The sequence below is a fragment of the Camellia sinensis genome, chromosome 6, assembly GCF_055761805.1.
Source record: "Camellia sinensis isolate YWXY chromosome 6, ASM5576180v1, whole genome shotgun sequence".
NCBI lineage: Eukaryota > Viridiplantae > Streptophyta > Magnoliopsida > Ericales > Theaceae > Camellia > Camellia sinensis.
In genome coordinates, this window is record NC_138966.1 from 127,338,355 (window position 1) to 127,356,619 (window position 18,265).

The window sequence follows — 18,265 nt, forward strand, 5'->3', positions numbered from 1 at the left end:
TTGGAAGGGGATGGTTACACGCCATGCAAGCTGTAGCATCGACTTATCATCAGGTGATGAGATTCCCCTCGGCTATGGGGGCAATCGAGGAGATTTGGGGCGATCAGGTCATGTCCAAGCAGTGCTTCGTGGCGGTCAACGGAAGCCGGGCTGCCAAAGGATTCGTTCAAATGATTGAGGGACCGGAGGACCAGGGTGTCTTGGATGATGTGGGCACCAAGGCCGAAGATAAGACTGTTGAGGAATTGGTTGAGGTGCGGATTGATACCGAGCAGCCGGACAAATTCTTCTTGCTCGATTCAAGTCTCACGGCCATAGAGAGGACCGAGATGATTGAGTTTTTGATGGCGAATATCGAAGTCTTTGCATGGTCACCTTACGACATGCCTGGCCTCGACCCAAGTTTTATCTGCCATCACCTCAATGTCTTCCTTGGAGCAAAGCCAGTCATCCAGCGAACAAGGAGATCGGCGTTGCATCACGCCGAGGTAGTTGCTGAGGAGGTAAAGAACCTGCTTGAGGCACGAGCAATTCAGGAAGTGCACTATCCTCGGTGGATTTCCAACACGGTAGTGGTGCCTAAGAAGAATGGGAAGTGGCGAGTTTGTGTCGACTACAAGACAGTCAACCGAGCTTGTCCCAAAGACAGCTTCCCTTTGCCACGCATTGACCAGCTAGTGGACTTGACGGCTGGACACAATAGGCTCAGTTTCTTGGATGCGTACCGCGGCTATCACCAGATCGCCATGCATGGGCCTGACCGAGAGATCACCTCTTTCACGACTCCAAGGGGACTCTTCTGTTACCGAGTCATGCCTTTTGGTTTGAAGAACGCCGGGGCAACTTTTCAGAGGATGGTGACCAAAATGTTCGCTCCTCTGCTTGGCCGGACAATGGAGGCTTACATCGATGATATGGTGGTAAAAAGCCGACATGAGGCAAACCACTTGTCCGACTTAGCCGAGATGTTTGCCATTCTAAAGAAGCACAAGCTGCACTTGAATACCTCAAAATGTGCCTTTGGCGTGGGATCCGGAAAATTTTTAGGATTCCTAGTCACGAACCGAGGCATCGAAGCAGACCCTACTCAGATCAGAGCCGTGCAAGAGTTGAAGCAGCCCAGCTCAGCTAAGGACGTGCAGCATCTGGCCGGAATGTCCGCCGCGCTTAATCGATTTATAAGTCGGTCATCAGATCGCTGCCGCCCTTTCTTTCACGCATTGAAGTCAAAGTTCTCATGGGATGACGAGTGTGACCGAGCTTTGGCCGAGCTCAAGGACCATTTGTCTTCTCCGCCGCTGTTGGTTACACCAGAGCCGGGTGAGGAACTCTACCTTTACCTTGCCGTCTCCCAGCACGCAGTCAGTGCGGTTCTAGTCCGGGCTGAAGGAATCAAGCACCTCCCAATTTTTTATGTCAGCAAAACTTTGTTACCGGCAGAGTCGAGATACTTGCCGTTGGAGAAGCTGGCCCTGGCCTTGATGATGGCTTCAAGAAAATTGGCGCACTATTTCCACGCCCATACCATCATCGTACTGACCGAGTTTCCCCTCAAGGCTTTGTTTGAACGCGCGGACTTTTCAGGCCGAATTCTTAAGTGGGCAGTCGAGTTGGGACAGTTTGATGTGAAGTTCCAGCCGCGCACCGCTATCAAAGCCCAGACCCTGGCAGATTTTGTCGCTGAGTTCTCACCTGGCGCTCATCCGGTATGCCCGGTCGACATTACCGAGGCAGATGATGAGATACACGCAATGCCAACCGAGGTACAACCAGTTGAAGGAGGTAGCGCCGCGGAGTTAGCGCGCACTATCGAAGTTCCCTCAGTTTGCACGGTCATACCACCCGGTGATGCGATGACGGAGTTGTGTATCAGCAACCCATCCACTTTGTCCGGTCCCGCATCACCAAGGGGGGAAGAAATTGAACCACACCGTTCAGAACCTGATGATTCGCCTACGGACTTGAGCATTCCGGACCAACTTGTTGAGTCCGGTGCCGAATCATCAAGGGGGGAAGGAATGGATCCACACAGCTCAGAACCTGTGGCCGGCTTCACACCGCAACTTGATGATTCGCCCACGGACTTGAGCATTACAGAACAACTTGCTGAGTCCGGTGTCGAATCACCAAGGGGCACTGAATTTGAACCGGTCAACACCGAACTTGACACCGCACAGCCGAGCAGTTGTGATCCCATTGCCCTTCGCAACTCTCAGGACCCATCCGACTGCTGGAAGCTTTTTGTGGGGGATATGTGGAAGCTTTTTGTTGATGGAGCGTCCAACCGCCATGGTGCCGGCCTAGGTATCGTTCTTATCTCCCCGGATGGCCTAACCATTGAACATTCTATCACGCTTGGCTTCCCGGCATCTAACAACGAGGCTGAGTACGAGGCACTTCTCGCCGGGCTCAAGAGCGCAATTCAAATGAAGGCTGCCGAGCTCCTGGTGTACAGTGATTCCCAGCTTGTGGTTAACCAAGTTTCTGGAATTTATGAAGCAAAGGACGAAAGTATGGCGAAGTACCAGGCTCTGGTTAGGGCACATATCAAGCAGTTTGAGGCAATTAGAGTCCAACAGATTGGCCGGGAAGAAAACAGCCGAGCTGATGAACTGGCCGGTCTCGCTTCTATGGTGGATAATACTTTTCCAAACCCTCTTTTGATTGACTTTCTTCCGCGGCCAAGCATTGAACACGCCGGGCAGACAGATGTACTCTGCGCCGCGCTCGGTCCCTCTTGGATGGACCCCTTGATCTTGTTCCTCAGAGATCGGACTCTTCCAACTGACAAGAAAGAAGCACACAAAATCCGGGTGAAGTCAGAGCGGTTTTGGCTCTCTTCATCTGGCGCGTTATATAAGAAGTCCTTCACTGGTCCTTATTTAAAGTGTGTGCACCCGAATAGTGTGGAGGCCTTCTTGTACGAAATTCATGAAGGCATTTGTGGCAGCCACATAGGAGGCAGGTCCTTGGCCTACCGTGCTATTTCGCAGGGATACTGGTGGCCGTGCATGCAGGCCGACGCACAAAAATATGTCCGCAAGTGCGAAAAATGCCAGAAATTCGCCCATCAGATCCACCAGCCTGCCAGAGAACTTCTTCCCCTCACCAGCCCTTGGCCCTTCGCCATGTGGGGGCTAGATATAGTGGGACCACTGCCAATAGCACCGGGCAACCGAAAATTCTTCATCGCGGCCACAGATTACTTCACAAAGTGGGTTGAAGCTGAGCCCTTGGCAACCATTAAAGAGAAAGACGTGAAGCGGTTTGTCTGGCAGAACGTGGTCACGCGGTTTGGCGTCCCCAAGATTTTGATCTCTGACAACAGCACCCAGTTTGATGGTCGCCTATTCAAAGGATTTTGTGAAGATTTGAAGATAGAATTTTACAACTCCACCCCGGCTTACCCACAGTCCAATGGTCAAGCCGAAGCATCGAACAAGACTATACTGGATGGGTTGAAGAAACGGCTGGAAAAGGCCAAGGGCAAATGGGCTGAGGAATTACCTAGCGTCCTTTGGGCATACCGAACAACCCCGCGACGTTCTACCGGGGAAACTCCATTTGCTTTGGCTTACGGCATGGAGGCGGTCATACCCTTGGAAGTTGAAATGCCCACCCTCAGAAGCGAGAGTTTTGAGCCCGAGCTGAACACCGAGGCCATTGCCTTGGAGCTGGACCTAGTGGACGAGCGTCGGGAGAAGGCCCTCATCCATGTGGCCGCCTACCAACAGGAGCTCTCAAAGAAGTATAACAAGACGGTGCACCCCAGACCGTTCAAAGTTGGTGATTGGGTTTTGAGGAAAATTATGGGCAACACCCTGGTGCCAGGAGAAGGCAAACTATGGGCAAATTGGGAAGGACCCTACAAGATCACTGGTCTGGCGGGCAAGGGGGCTTACCACTTGGAGGATTTAGAGGGAAGAGCAATACCCCGACCATGGAATGCGGCCAACTTGAAACTGTATTATTTTTAAGCTTCTGCTTTCTTTTCTTGTGCAAAGAAATTTTTTGGCTTGCACCACAGCATGTAATTCTTTTTGTCAATTTATAGAAGTAATTTTGCTTTAGCACTTGGACTGTTGTTTTAATGTTACGGACCGAGATGATATACTCCGGTTAGAAGAGTTGGTGTTTTGTCCAACTTGGGATTCCCAACCGAGATGATGTACTCCGGTTGGAAGAGTTGGTGTTTTGTCCAACTTGGGATTCCCAACCGAGATGATGTACTCCGGTTGGAAGAGTTGGTGTCTTGTCCAACTTCGCATTCCCAACCGAGATGATGTACTCCGATTGAAAGAGTTGGTGTTGTGTCCAACTTAGGATTTCCAACCGAGATGATGTACTCCGGTCGGAAGAGTTGGTGTTTTGGCCAACTTTGGATTCCCAACTGAGATGATCTAATCCGGTTGGAAGTGTTGATTTGTTCAACTTTGTTACAACCGAGATGGTTATTTCGGTTCATGAATTTGTTTTGTTCTGCTTAAGTGCTTCATTCGAGGTGTGAATTCCGGTCGATGAGATGTTTTGTTCAAATAATGATTTACACCGAGATGTTTTGATGAAGATAACTTGGATGAATACCGTGCAAACACTTGGCAAAATTTGAACTTTTCATTGATAAGAAAATCACTACAGAAGGTAGGGACAGAGCCCAATTACATCAAAAGTGTTAAAAGCAAAAATACAAAAAAGAAAAGAAAACTAAACTAAGGGGGATAGATTGGTGAATTCGTCCTCGCCGGCATCCAGGTTAATGGTTGGACTGGTGTCTTGGGCACCGGCCTCCTCATTGCGGGGCTGCTCTTGCACCTCGGTCTCTTCTTCCTCAGAATCTGTCTCCCCGTCTCCTTCTTCGAGTCCTTCCTCGGCCTCAGCCTGCAAAGCGCTGAAGACGTCGTTTGCATAAGGCACGAGGTAGACCGGTAGCGAAGCCGGAGGAGGGTTGGCAAATACGTCGGTGTCAGAGCCCTGGCCGAGGTGTTCGCAAGCGGATTTCCAGCCAGCCTTGAAGTATATGTCTTGTGTCGCAAAGACTTGCTTCTTGTAGCTCTGCTCGGCCTCGTTGAAACCCGCGTTATTGGCAACCCGGCAAGCTTTCTTTTTCGACTTCTTCAGGGTGTCCACCTCGGTCTGGAGCTCATTTTGTTTTTTCTCGGCCGCATTCAGCTGACCGAGCAGTCTGTTATTATCAACGTTGGCCATCTCAAGGGAAGCCTTAGCCCGGCCGAGCTCGGCTTGAAGGCTCTCAACCTGGCTGGCTGTGTCGTTTGCCTTTTGCCTAAGCCGGTGGATGCGCTCCAAAACCAGGTGTTGTTTTTGAATGGCCTGAAAAAAGCAAACTTGATTAGAAACGGAACCGGGCAAACACTTGGAAAAATTTTCAGAGCTGCATTGACTTACCCTGGCCATGGACTTCACTGATGACTTGACCAACCGAGTGTCAGGGACGTGGTCGCTTCCGACCACGTCGCTCGGTAGTAGGAATGCTTTGGACAGATCAAAGGCGAGCAGATGCTCTTTGTCAGCCTTGATCGAAGCCGTTGCCGGGATGTCTTGACCCCGGTGCTTCAACTGGGGGCGCCAGGCTAGTACTGGGGCGGGGGCGTCAGTTGGATGCTCGGTAGTTAGCTCGGCGACTAACTCGGCGGATGGGTCAGCCCGAGCTCTTTTTCCGGCGCGCCGTGCAGAGGGTTCTCGGCTAGATTGCCCGGTCGGTTGAGAGGCAAGGGCGACCACAGCGCCACTGGATTGACCGGCGACAGGTGAACGAGTTACAACGCTCGGCAGCTCGGCAGATGTGGCGGTGAACAGGTTCTTGATTCTGCTGCGTTTGGCCATCTCTTGTTCCTCGGTCAAGCGAATGAGGGGAACGTCTGGCAGAGTAGGATCCGATGGAGGTGTTGGAGCTCGAAGGAAGTCAGTAACCCTACTCTGACAGGGAGCGGAGTATCTATATGTGGGACTGTAGCCGAGCAATTGGTTACAATCTCGATCGCGGTAGCGAAGCGCGGTCCTGATTGCCTCTACGTTGGGGAAATTGTAGTTGGCTTGCAAGGCTTGGATGGCTGCAAAAGAAACAAGAGAATGATTCATCTACAGAAACATCAAGTGTATAAACCGAGATAATTTGCGCGGCTTACATGTGCTCCCAAAATTTTTGCTAATCATCCAGCCCGGTACCTCAGCTGTCTCGTAGTTACCAGACACCCAGAAGAAATCATCGTCGTGAAGATCCTTGTCTGGTGTGCCGGTCACGATTTTCTCTCTGCCCGGTCTAATCTTGAGGTAATAGGCGAAACCGTCGCCGGTGTGGCCCAAGGTGTATTGGCGTAGGACCTCGGCTAGACCTAGGCTAATGCCTAACCGATTGTTTAGCTCATGAACGCCGTTTATTATCCGGTAAGTGTTGGTGGACACTTGGGTTGGTGCTAGCCCGGTTCGGCGCAAGAACTCAGTTATCAGTGGATTAAGTGGGAAACGAAGGCCCCCTTCAACAATGGATAGCACGGTGAAGGGGCATTCCTCCCTACCCCAAGGCGTTGTCTCCTCTTCTGCCAGCTCAAGATGGACGTCGGCCGGGATGCCGTACTCCTCTCTGAAAGCGGCTAACGCGGCCGGAGTATCCACTAGGAAGCGGAATTTCCCCATTTGTGGCCGGCCTAGTGTATCCCGGCTGAGGGGTTTGGCACTGGTTATTGGATGCTGCTCGGTCCTGAGAGCCTCAAGAATGACAGTGGTCCCCTTGGACTCTGCAGGAAAAGGATGATAAGTGTCAAGTGTGAGCGCGGTCGCGCAAATGGAGCTGGATTTTAGCTCGGTCATTAAGAGTGCCAAAACCACCTCGGTTATCTATTCTAAATAGGGAGCCCGGTCGCCCAAGCAGACCAGATGTTAGCCCGGTTGAGCGACCAAGCCCCTTTATTATCTCGGTTTTTGCTGGGGTTGAGACAAACTTGCTATTTGCTCGGTTGGGCTGGTTTTTTGGATCGAAAGAGGACCAGGAGCCCGGTTCACCCCAGTTCTTCAGTGTTCTTCATGAGGATGAAGAACACCAAGAACAGTGGGAAGTTTGGTACGGATTCTAAGGCCTATGCCCTAAAAGCTATGTTTTTGTGCCCTAATGTGTGTATTATGAAAGAAAACAGCAACTTAAGAGGGAATGAAGATCTTACCTGTGAAGGGCTGGAGCTGTCCTTCCAAGCACGAAGAATGGCAGTCGAGAATGAGAAGAGATGGCTTGAGCTTTGGATCGTCAGGTAGAAGAGAGGCAATAGGAAGAAATGGCATTAGGAGGGTCGTGTATATGTAAGCACGAAAGGCCGCCCAAATTCAAAATTCTGGCACGGACGGTGGGTTGGCTGCCCGATGACCAATGGCAGCCTGCCACGTGTCCCTATTTATGGCAATGTCAGTACTGAAGCGACGGGTTAAAGAGTCGAAGAGCCAACCGAGCTACTTCCGAAGAAGAGGACGTCATCCGTGGCGGACAACCGGTCAAGTTTGCGGACAGTTGTTAACCAGTCCGGTTGTCTTCTGGCCTCTTGGAGACCGGAGAAATGTTATCTCGGTCGAAGTGAATAATCCCAGTCACGCTTTCGCGGACGGAATTAAGGGGCAATTGAGAGGGTGATTTATGATCAGGAGTTGGGTCGAGGTAACGGCCGAGCAGATTGAGAGCCCAACGGTGCATGGGGCCGAGATGATTGACCATCCGCCAAGAAATGGGCTGCCAGAACCTGGGCCGGGTAGAACTTGGGCCAAGTGTGAACCGCCCCGGCCCAAGAAGGAGCTCGGCTAGATAGCGCTTGGTTGGACCGAGCTGCCTGATCAGGGGATGGCTGAAGCCAGACAAGCTGAGTGACCGGCGCCCGGAAAGGCGTGGTCAACCGAGGAGACTGTTTGACCGGCAGGAAGGCCGACCAAAGGAGGTACCCGGGCTAGGCTCTGCCGGGATGGTGCCTAGCCCGGTCCTCCATGTGTTTATCCGGTTAGGCGCTTGGGTATGAAGCATGGCATGGCCGTGGTAGAGCAGCTCGGCTGCCGAGCTCCAGCTGTGAAGTCAGACAGTTGAGATTAGGTGATGATCGGCAAGGTTTACGCTGACAGATGGGATAGCAGAGCCACGTGTCAGGAGATGACTGGGAGTGGATATGGGGCTCAGAAGGTATATAAGCATGTCTGCGCCCCTCATACAGGACACACGAACATCTCTGTAAGGAATTCTTACACTCAAACACTCTCTCCATTCTCTCTATCCATCCTAAGGTGTGTGCTAACTTGATCGTCGGAGGGTTTTTCTGGCCACACACCGCCGGGTAGCTCACCGTTACTTGCTCGCAGGTGATCGGACATCGACGGAGCTCGGAAGAAAGGAGTACGGGCTTGCCGGAATATTTGCTCCCCGTACAAGAACTGTGCAAAATACCGCTTAATCTGTTAAAATCACACCGATTTGCATCAATTCGCTCCGTTCAATCTATTAAATTTTAAATTTTATAATCCGCCTTCGAAATTGTTCTGCTCCACTATATTTTTTAACCTCTAATAAAATATCAAAGTAAAAATGAGTGAGAAAGATTCAAGATAATTTGTTAGAAATTAATAGTTATATATATGAAAAATATTATGTAAAATTAATTTGTATTATATATATGAAAAATATTATGCAAATTAGTATTATTTATTATGCAAAATGTTTGATAATTGGTTAAAATATTCTTCAATCTGCCAATCCGTCCAAAACCGTCTAAACCATGATTTGCCAATCTACTATTCGATTTATAATTTTACTCTAAAACCATTCGAACCGCATAGTGCACAACCCTATACCCAAATGAACATGTTCGGTTACATCAAGAAAAGAAAATTTGGCAATTTGTCATTAGAATAAAGGTCGGGGGCAGTTGAGACATAAAAACAGAAGGTAGCATATACATGAGGTTTCAGTGCATGGCATACGAGACATGAGGACGTGTTCCACCCACCATTTGAAACGATTGATCTCTCTCTCTCTCTCTCTCTCTCTCTCTCTCATATGTTGGAGGGTTGCAATAATAATTTCCCTTTTTGAGTTGTCTATTATATATATATATATATATATAAGGTTTTGACAAATTATTTTCTGAGTTGCTCCAAATTTGGTGGGGTTTTAGAATTAATCAAACCTCTCAAATGTGTGATTGAGCTCATTTTATCAACTTCCATCATTGTGGTCCTTGCAAGTTGCATATATGTTCAACTATATACATTTAATTGAAAGCATATGTAGATATATATATACACATTGTCTTGAGTTGAAAGACTAGTTGAAGGGATGGACCATATAGTTTTCAGAAAAAGAGGGGAAACTCGCTTCCTCGAAAACTTGTTTTCAGAACGGAGATAAAACTCTCATGAAGTTTTATGTGAAATTGTCAAAAAAGTTTTGTAGATGTTTCTTATACTATAGCACAGAATGGGCTGGGCTTCCCTCCAGTGGAATGGAGAGTATTGTTAGGCCCGTGGTGGGCCTGCTACGGGTCCCGTTTTGATAATCTGAATTGTTGAATGTGTAAAACTCGTCAAGTACTATATACTTGTAAAAAAAATCACATTGATCGGATATCGATAGCTATCTCATCGGATCAGATTTCTGTCAATCGTTTATTTTTTCATCGACTATTTTTTTTTTTATATCAAATTGATTTGATCACATAGGTATCGATATCCGATCAACTTGATTTTTTATAGGCATATAGTACTCGACGAATTCTACACATTGAACAGTTCAAATTATCGAAACGGAATTCGTATTGAACTCTCATGGGCCCAACAATACCCTCCAGTCCGATCACGGACCGGAGGGAAGCCAGCCCCATAAAGAATCTTGTCAAAAACTCTTGAAAAATTATATGGAATCTCTTTCTTGCAAAACTTTTTTAATAAGTTTTTAAAGTATTCAATAGCATTAGTACTTGCATTGATTAAGAAAATATTCTAATATTTTTTTTCAAAAAATAAATATTGTATTTAATCTCATATCACCTCGTATTTTCTGTTTCCTATAATATTTTTGGATCACGTTTCATGTGTTTTTTTTTTCGGATACAATCACGTTTCATGTTTATGGAGTGGACAATGGACATTGGTACCCAATGTTCACATCTATTGGCCAATTACGACTTCTAAACTCAAGGCCTAATGCCCAATTTGTGAACCCATTAGTTAATTGGACTACCAGTGTGAGCTTGGGCTTATGCTGTTGGGTTTTGTGGAATAGGCCCAATTACAGACATTGTTTTGGGCTATCATCCAATTTACTCACTTTTTCTTTTTTTTTTAAGAAACAGTAACAGTCACCATTGCATTAAAATATTAAGTAGGAAGTTATTTACAGACCAAACCAAGTCATGCGCTGGCTTAATCATTGTTCGACTAACTTTTTTTTTTTTTTTTTTTTTTTTTTTTGGGGGGGGGGGGGGGGGGGGGTTGTAAAATGAAGGCCGAAGCCAAGCAAACTAAACTAAAACAGAATTCGCAGATCCCATGAGCTGGGTATCTTGCCAGAGGAACTCGACAACTGAGGCGGCGCACTTCTAAGAATCTGGTTACAAGGACGAGTAGACAATGCCATTTTCGCAAAGAAAAAAACTTGCTACAAGACCATATATCAAAAAGGTCAGGTTTTATGACACAACACATCCACCAAAACCTGAGAGTCAGTATATATTGCAATGCTGGTCATTGAAGCAACTATTCACTCAATATATTTCAGAACACAAAAATCAATCACAGCACTCAACTGATAATTTTTTTAGTCCTATCAACAAATTTGATAAAAGTTTGTTCATTCAAGTATACCATTGTGTTTAGTTTTTGTATTCATAGCAAAATCACTACTTACTAATATATATACATACACACAGAAATAGATATAAAGTGGAACCAGCTCGGGTTAAATTCAAGTTGACGTGTCAACTGTTCATTTTATGTCCATAAAAACCCTTCTAATAAATTTTGCACTTCTAAATAAAGGGCCTGAGGGAGTTAGGGGAGTTTTGTCATTGTGATACATTCATTACAATCCATCCAATTTTGTCACTGTAATCACATTGGGATATCCCAGCTGAAAAGTAATCCCTCTTTTTAATCTAGGTTTTGCTAACCTGTAGATTCTGAGTAACATTCCCTAAACTTGTGCAATGTGTCTCATAATATGTTTTGTGCTAGATAAAAGACACGATAGTTAAAACAATTGTGCTACCGTCCATGACCTATCACATGATCCACGCAATTTCCTGGTATTGAGCAAGGGTCAGCAGAACGAGTTGCAAAACCATATCCTACAACTAACACCTACTTGCAGTTGGCTACACAAATTCATTTATTCCACATTCCCTGTTGGTTGTATTTGAAGTCATATCCTAGTTAACTTTTAGACAATCATATATTTTCTTATCAACTTAATTCATGTTCTCTTTGGCCTTCCTCTATTTCTTTTACTACCCTTCCTTCACATGTATTAAATCGCTTCTTAATTGGTCTCACTTTCTCATATTTTGTTTTCAGTTGATCTCTCCCTAATAGATATATTTATTATTATTTTTCCCTTCTAATACACGCTACTTATCCACATCAACATTTTCATTTAAGATATACTCATTTTTTTTGACATGTTTCTTAACTGACAACATTCAACAAAGCAGGTCTTATTGCAATCATATCAAAAAATTTCCTTCAATTTAATAGAAATATTATGATCACTTGCACTTCTTCATTCATCCTTCCTTCCTTCCCTAATTTTATGGTCCACATCTTTCTCAATCTCTCTATATTTATGAATAATTGACCAAAGCGATCAAAAACGGTACTCCTTGCCCATAAGCTTTTACTCTATCTTCCTTTTTGTATATAGTTTTGCTGAGTTAATCTCCATATATTATGTGTGGTCCTACTTAACTTGAAACCTTTAAATTTTAAAGTATCTCTCCAAAATTCTAACTTATAGTTTACTCATGTTCACAACTAATAAACTAATAGTAAACTTATAGTTTACTTTATAGTTTACGACTAATCCAAAACCTAATTTCTCATTGTTATTCTAAGTCCTTAAAGTCATGCATCATCTGTTAACAGTAAAAGTCTATCCTTCAGCATAATTCCTTTATTGAAGTCACTTATCAAAATAATAATAGCAATACTAATAGTATTTCCTCTGCCGAACTCATTTGGTTTTACAACAGCCAGCAATGTTTCATTGCAAGGGAAGATAAAAACCTAGACTACACTTGCTTAATTCTTAATTATATAGGTATCATTTCTCATACCCACTGTCAAAATATAAACAGAGTGCCGCAAACAACAAATAAAGCTACAGTGTGCATGGCACATACAAAAGGATTATAGGTTCATGAACTAAGGATCTATTACAAACTAATGAACCAATCTGTTTGCAATATATGGAATTAACCAACAGCATTAGCACTTTTTGGTACATACCACCAGGGAGCACCACAAGAAATAGCAAGATCATTGAAGTTTCCATGAATACCTTTCCCTCCCACCTCTCTCTATCATATAAGATTTTGTCTATGTATACATATCCATATGCAAATATATAACCCTTATGTGTAACATGTGTAGTTGTGTGTTATATGTATTTTAATGTAATTTAGTGCATTCAACTTCAACTGATATATGTAAAACAGAAATCGATATATGAATGTGAATATGTTTGGTTTGGTTGTTATATTTTCTTGATCAAAGAAACTGTTTCATTTGTCTCATTTTCTTCGTTGCATATAGTTTGTGTTTTGTTGTCTTCCATTTTCTTTCTTGTCTCTTGTTGTTTGGTGATGAGCATCTATAATTTGTTGAACATCTGAGTGGAACAGTAGTTCCAACCCTATTATGCACCATTTATATTCTGAATTCTAAAGAGAAGAAATGCAACAAATGCAATTCCATATATCATAAATTCAATTCAATTGATCCAAAGTAGTTGAATTTCTACTACAACACGATCACCTACAAAAGCCATTCAATTCAATCAAACTACAGAAAAGAAAACAAACCCTATTTTCAGTTAACGAGGAGCCTTCTTCTTTCCAGCAATTGCAACCCGCTTGCCCTTCAAAGTCCGGCAATTGTTCTTCGTGCGCTGTCCTCTGCATGGCAGCCCCTGAATGTGCCTCACCCCTCTGTAGCATTGAATCTCCTTCAACCGCCTAATGTTAAGCGCATTGAACCGCCTCTGGAAACACCAAAACCACATCAATATTATAAACATTTTTTTCTATTATATAAAGGTTTAATTTCACTTTTATCTCCTAAACTATCATAATTTTTTCTATCTCATCCTAAACTATTAATTTAATCTATTTAATCACTAAAAATTCTGATTTCAGTTCATGTAGTCCAACTCATAACAGTTTTGAAACTTTATTTTATTTTATTTTATTTTTCAAGAATGTTCATATTGTTATCTGCTAATGACTACTAACATTTTGCAAATTCAACCTCTCTTCCTCATTCATCAAATTACCAAAAAATTCATTAAATCACTAAAAAATTTAGATGTAAATTTGCCAAACAATGGAGTTTTAATATATGTATAAAGGAAGGGGCTTAGAGAGAGAGAGAGAGAGAGAGAGAGAGAGAGAGAGAGATTACGAGATCGCCTTCGACCATGTACTTGGAGACTTGGTCACGGAGAGAGATGAGTTCTTCTTCAGATAAATCTTTCGTGATTTTGTTGTCCATGCTGAGGTCAACAAGGATTTGGCGAGAAGTGGTGCGGCCGATTCCATGGATGTAGCGCAGAGAATACTCAATTCTCTTGTTGTTCGGAATCTCTACGCCTCCTACACGGACGCATTTGATGCTCAAACCACCGAACTGCAAGCAAGCAATCAACGGAAGAAACTGATATCAAAACGAATTCAAAGACTGAAACCTAACCTAAAGCCCTGTTTGGTTGCTGAGAAAAAGAAGGAACAGAAAAGAAAGTAAAGGAATTAACCTTGGGAGGAGTTGGAGAGGGGAAAGAGAGAGAATTGGGGATTCTGGTGGTGGTTGTGTTGCAGATGAGAGACAGTGAAGCTGCGAGAGGTGTCGCTAGTGCTTGAGCCATTTCCTTTCGTTTCTGCTTTTTCTGGGACAGCAGAGAGAGAGAGAGAGAGAGAGAGAGTAGATGATGAAGGCTTATCCTCTGCTAAGGCTTCGTTTGGTTCAGCAAAATAAAAACAAATAAATAGTTCAAAATGTGATTTGTTGTATGTAATTTTGGAAATTATATCATATTCTTGTAGTTTCTAATTTTATAATAAAATAATTTATTTTATTAATAAATTATAATAATTTTTAATAATGTTCAAATTTTATTTTAATTAATAATTTAAGTAATTTATCATTGTATAGAAAATTAGTTAGGAATTTTATAAATCCTGACAATGAACTATTTATAATTTTTCAAATCAAAAGGAATAATTCATATTTTAAACAAATTTCAAACGATGTATTTATAATTTATTCAAAAATAAAAATGCTATGAATTATGAAACTATATTCCATCATTATTTCGAAAGTGAGTGTGGTATAGATTTATAATTAATGAAGTACAGGTCCCCTTATATTAAGGCACCGTTTGGAAAGAAGGTTTGTAGGTTTTTTTGGCTATTTTAGCCACAAAAGATAAAATAGGCTATTTTATCCACAACCAACAAAATATCACATCTAACCCATAATCATTATATTATTCTCTCACAAAAAAAGTCAAAAAAGCCAAAAAGTCCTTCCCAAACCAAAAAAGCCAAAAAGTGCTTCTCAAACCAAATTTTTTAGCCCAGGTTAAAATAGCCAAAAAGGTCAAAAAGTCAAAAAACCAACCCTAATTGTAGACTATTGATTTTTTATTTTTTTTTAGTGATAATTTTTTTAAATTTTGTAATATTGTTGTAAAAAAAATCACTTTTTGATTGTTTAAACAAAAAACCATTTTGATTGTTTCATTTTATTTTAGCTTATTTAGATAACAATAAAAAAGGGTATTATACATCACCTAAAATTTTAAAAAATATATAATAAATTTTATAATTTTGACATAATTACACTATATTTTCATATGATTTTAATTTGCATAACATTTAGTCTCATTTTTATCAATAATTTATTAATCATATAAATAAAAAAAAATTAGATTACAAATACTCTCTGAGATTTGCTTAAAATACAGATTGACCCGTATAGTTTGAAAAATTACAAATACCCCCCTATTATAACTTTTTATTTAACAGAATTAATTAAAAAAATAAAATTCATAATTGCTCTCCTACACAATAATAAAATTACCTAAATTATTAATTGAAACATATTTTTAACATTATTAAAACTGTTAATTGACTTCATGATTTATTAATAAAAGAGACAATTTGTTATGAAATTAAAAATCTCAAGAAGTAAAATGTAATTTTTAAAACCGCAGAGGACGATTGGTATGTTAATAAAACCTCAAGAAATGTATATAATTTATCCTAACATATATATTTTACACTTATTTTTACTCGTTCATCCTTGTGCTTACCCATATATTCCATGAGATTTTTCTCAATTGATTCTAGGTCTTGATTCAATTATTTGATTTCTTCTATAAAATCAACTTCATCATTTTTTATGTTTTGAGAGAATGTCATTAGGGTAGTGATACATAACTCTAAAATAATAACTATAATGGGAGTTCTAATTAGATAGAAAAGAAAGAGTAGAGAGAGGAGTATAAACTTCCATAACACAGACATTCTCCACAACATTAAAACTTTCAAATTAAAGCTCCCAAATATTATTGACCCAACTTTCAAAATCTGGAATTTAGATGCTCTGGGTGACACTATTTCTGATGAGGAAAAGGTAGCTATCCAAGCCATTCCTATAGCAGTGGAAGATAGAAACGATTGCCTGGTTTGGCATCACACCAACTCGGGGATTTACTCGGTAAAGTCTGGGTATGCTCTGGCCAGAACTATCAATGGTAAATCTTCAATTCGTGATCCTTTTTCTTCTACGGCCACTGTGGACAGTTTGTGGAAATCAGGGTGGCAAATAGATACCCCGCCCAAGATCCGTCACTTTTGGTGGAGAGCTTGTAACAACGCTTTAGCAACCAAGGCGGGCCTCTATAAACGCAAATGCAGTGCTTCAACGCTTTGCCCCATGTGCCAATCGGAGATTGAAACTGTGGAACATCTACTTTTTGACTACCCTTGGACTAAAGCGGTTTGGTTTGGCAGTGATATCAATTTAAGAGTGGAGAAATGATCCATCCCTAATGTGGTTTCATGGACAAATGATTTAATTGTGTCAGGTCTGCCCAAAGATGCAACGATGCAACTTCTCAGCAGAGTGGCGACCATAGGTTGGTATATTTGGAAATCTCGGAATGAATTCATCTTCAACCATATTCCTGTGGACCCCTCGGTGACCCTCCAGCGTATTGCTCATGAATGGGCCGAACGAGATCTTCTGTTTCGGCCTTCTCAAAATTCAGTCTCGCCTCTTGAATCCCCATCACCCGAACCGCCTTCGGCTTGGTCCCCACCTGCTCATGGCTATTTTAAAATTAATTGTGATACCACCTTTTGCCACAGGACCTCCAAGGTTGCTCTTGCAGCAATCCTCAGGGATTCCAATGGCCGTTTCATTGATGGCAATGCTAGGACTCTAGGTGCCTCCTCAGCCCTTCTTGCTGAAGCTCTTGCGGTCCGCATGGCTTGCCTTATGATCCAAGCTCACAATCTATCGAATGTGGAAATAGAAAGTGATAACCAAGTGGTGATTCAGTTATGCGTCTCAGAAACGGTTCCCCCTTAGGAAATTAGTGCTGTGATACTAGACATTCGTGCTCTTGCTCTATAGTTTTACCTCTCCTTCACTTGGACACGTTGCTCTAACAACAAGGTGGCGCATTGGGTTGCCAAGACCAAAGCTTCCAACTCTCTACCTGATTTATGGACTGTTCATCTGCCTAGCTCTTTTGTTACTCTTCTCTATTCAGATGTAGCCCAATTTGGTGATTAATATACTCCCTTTTTCTAATAAAAAAAATATATATATTATTGATTTTATTAATAATGTTGAAGCATATTCTCTTACTTGAATAATAATTGTATCAATTGTTACCAAATTAAATTTTAGTTGAGTCATGGACTCATTGTCTGATAATAATTTTATAATACCAATTTAATCCAACATATAGGAAGGTGCTACCATATTAAACTCTAAATCACCTTCCTCTTGTTAAAAGCCACCACATAAATGTCAAACATCCGTGGAGGCATTCATTTTTGTTATTGAAGATATTTGCATTAAAGCATGTAAGAAAATTGGAGGTAGCATCTCCATTAAAGCAAAGGAAGTGTCCTCCAAACAGTTTGGATATGTTTAGATAATGAATTTGAAAAGAAAAATATATTTAACTTATAATGTGACTTGCGTATAATTAGATTAGACTGTACTGTTAGGTCCCATGAGCCTACCATGGAACCCATATCGATGATCCGAACTACTCAATGTGTAAGGCTTGTCAAGTACTTCATCCTTATAAAAAATCACATTGATCGGATATCGATAGCTACATGTTCAGATTACATTTCTATCAACATTCGATATGATTTTTAAAAATAAAATTGTTAACAAAAATATAATCTGATCAAGTAGCAATTGATATCCGATCAACGTAATTTTTTGCAAAAATTACGTCCTCAATGAGCCCTACACATTGAACAGTTCAAATCATTGATGTGGACTCCATGGTAGGCTCACGAAAGTCTAACAGTACGGTCCAATCTAAACTGAATTGAAGACAAGCCTTACTCTTAACATATATTTCATTCACATTTCTCTTACCTTTTCATTTTTCTTTCCAAATCCTTACCCAAATTTATAATTCAAAAGACAACCTTAGCTCTGCAAACAATTGACGCGTCCAGGACTTTAGTAACTCCTAACTTCATGTTGAAGAAGATAAATAAGTAATTTCGCCCTTGATCAACATCAACTGCTTCTTAAGCTTTTTGAATTTGGCTTTATAAAAGCATTTTCAATCTTGCTCCCCTAAATTGTATTAATACTATAATTTATGATGATAAACATAAACACAAAAAGATCAGCTGCTTCATAAGCTTTTCATTGTTGCTCTCATAATTGTATTAATACTATAATTTAACACCATGAACACAAAAAAATCAACTTCAACGATATATTATTCATTGTGCTAAATTTATCAACATGC

At 41.8% G+C, this 18,265-nt stretch overlaps 1 protein-coding gene across 2 annotated transcripts; it reads right to left on the reverse strand.

The window, feature by feature from the left end:
• Positions 1–10,306: 10,306 nt before the first annotated feature.
• Positions 10,307–17,397, reverse strand: LOC114315232 (small ribosomal subunit protein uS13c). 2 transcript variants are annotated; one of them, XM_028261835.2, is made up of 4 exons: positions 14,003–17,397; positions 13,654–13,878; positions 13,056–13,234; positions 10,307–10,636 (listed from the first exon to the last, which is right to left on the reverse strand). In XM_028261835.2, exons 1-3 carry the CDS (start codon positions 14,111–14,113, stop codon positions 13,067–13,069), a joined length of 504 nt encoding a protein of 167 aa, XP_028117636.1. In that variant the 5' UTR covers positions 14,114–17,397; the 3' UTR covers positions 10,307–10,636; positions 13,056–13,066. The 2 variants fall into 2 exon arrangements, with proteins under 2 accessions (XP_028117636.1, XP_028117620.1); XM_028261819.2 differs by lacking the exon at positions 10,307–10,636 and having other exon boundaries at positions 12,929–13,234.
• Positions 17,398–18,265: the final 868 nt, after the last annotated feature.

What these genes read in the sequence shown, in the direction of transcription:
- LOC114315232 (XM_028261835.2), bottom strand. Translation starts at nt 14,113, where the DNA reads ATGGCTCAAGCACTAGCGACACCTCTCGCAGCTTCACTGTCTCTCATC. An exon ending in CCTCTCCAACTCCTCCCAAG is followed by an intron (nt 13,879 to 14,002) that starts GTTAATTCCTTT and finishes GCTTGCTTGCAG; the next exon opens with TTCGGTGGTTTGAGCATCAA. An exon ending in ACATGGTCGAAGGCGATCTC is followed by an intron (nt 13,235 to 13,653) that starts GTAATCTCTCTC and finishes TGGTGTTTCCAG; the next exon opens with AGGCGGTTCAATGCGCTTAA.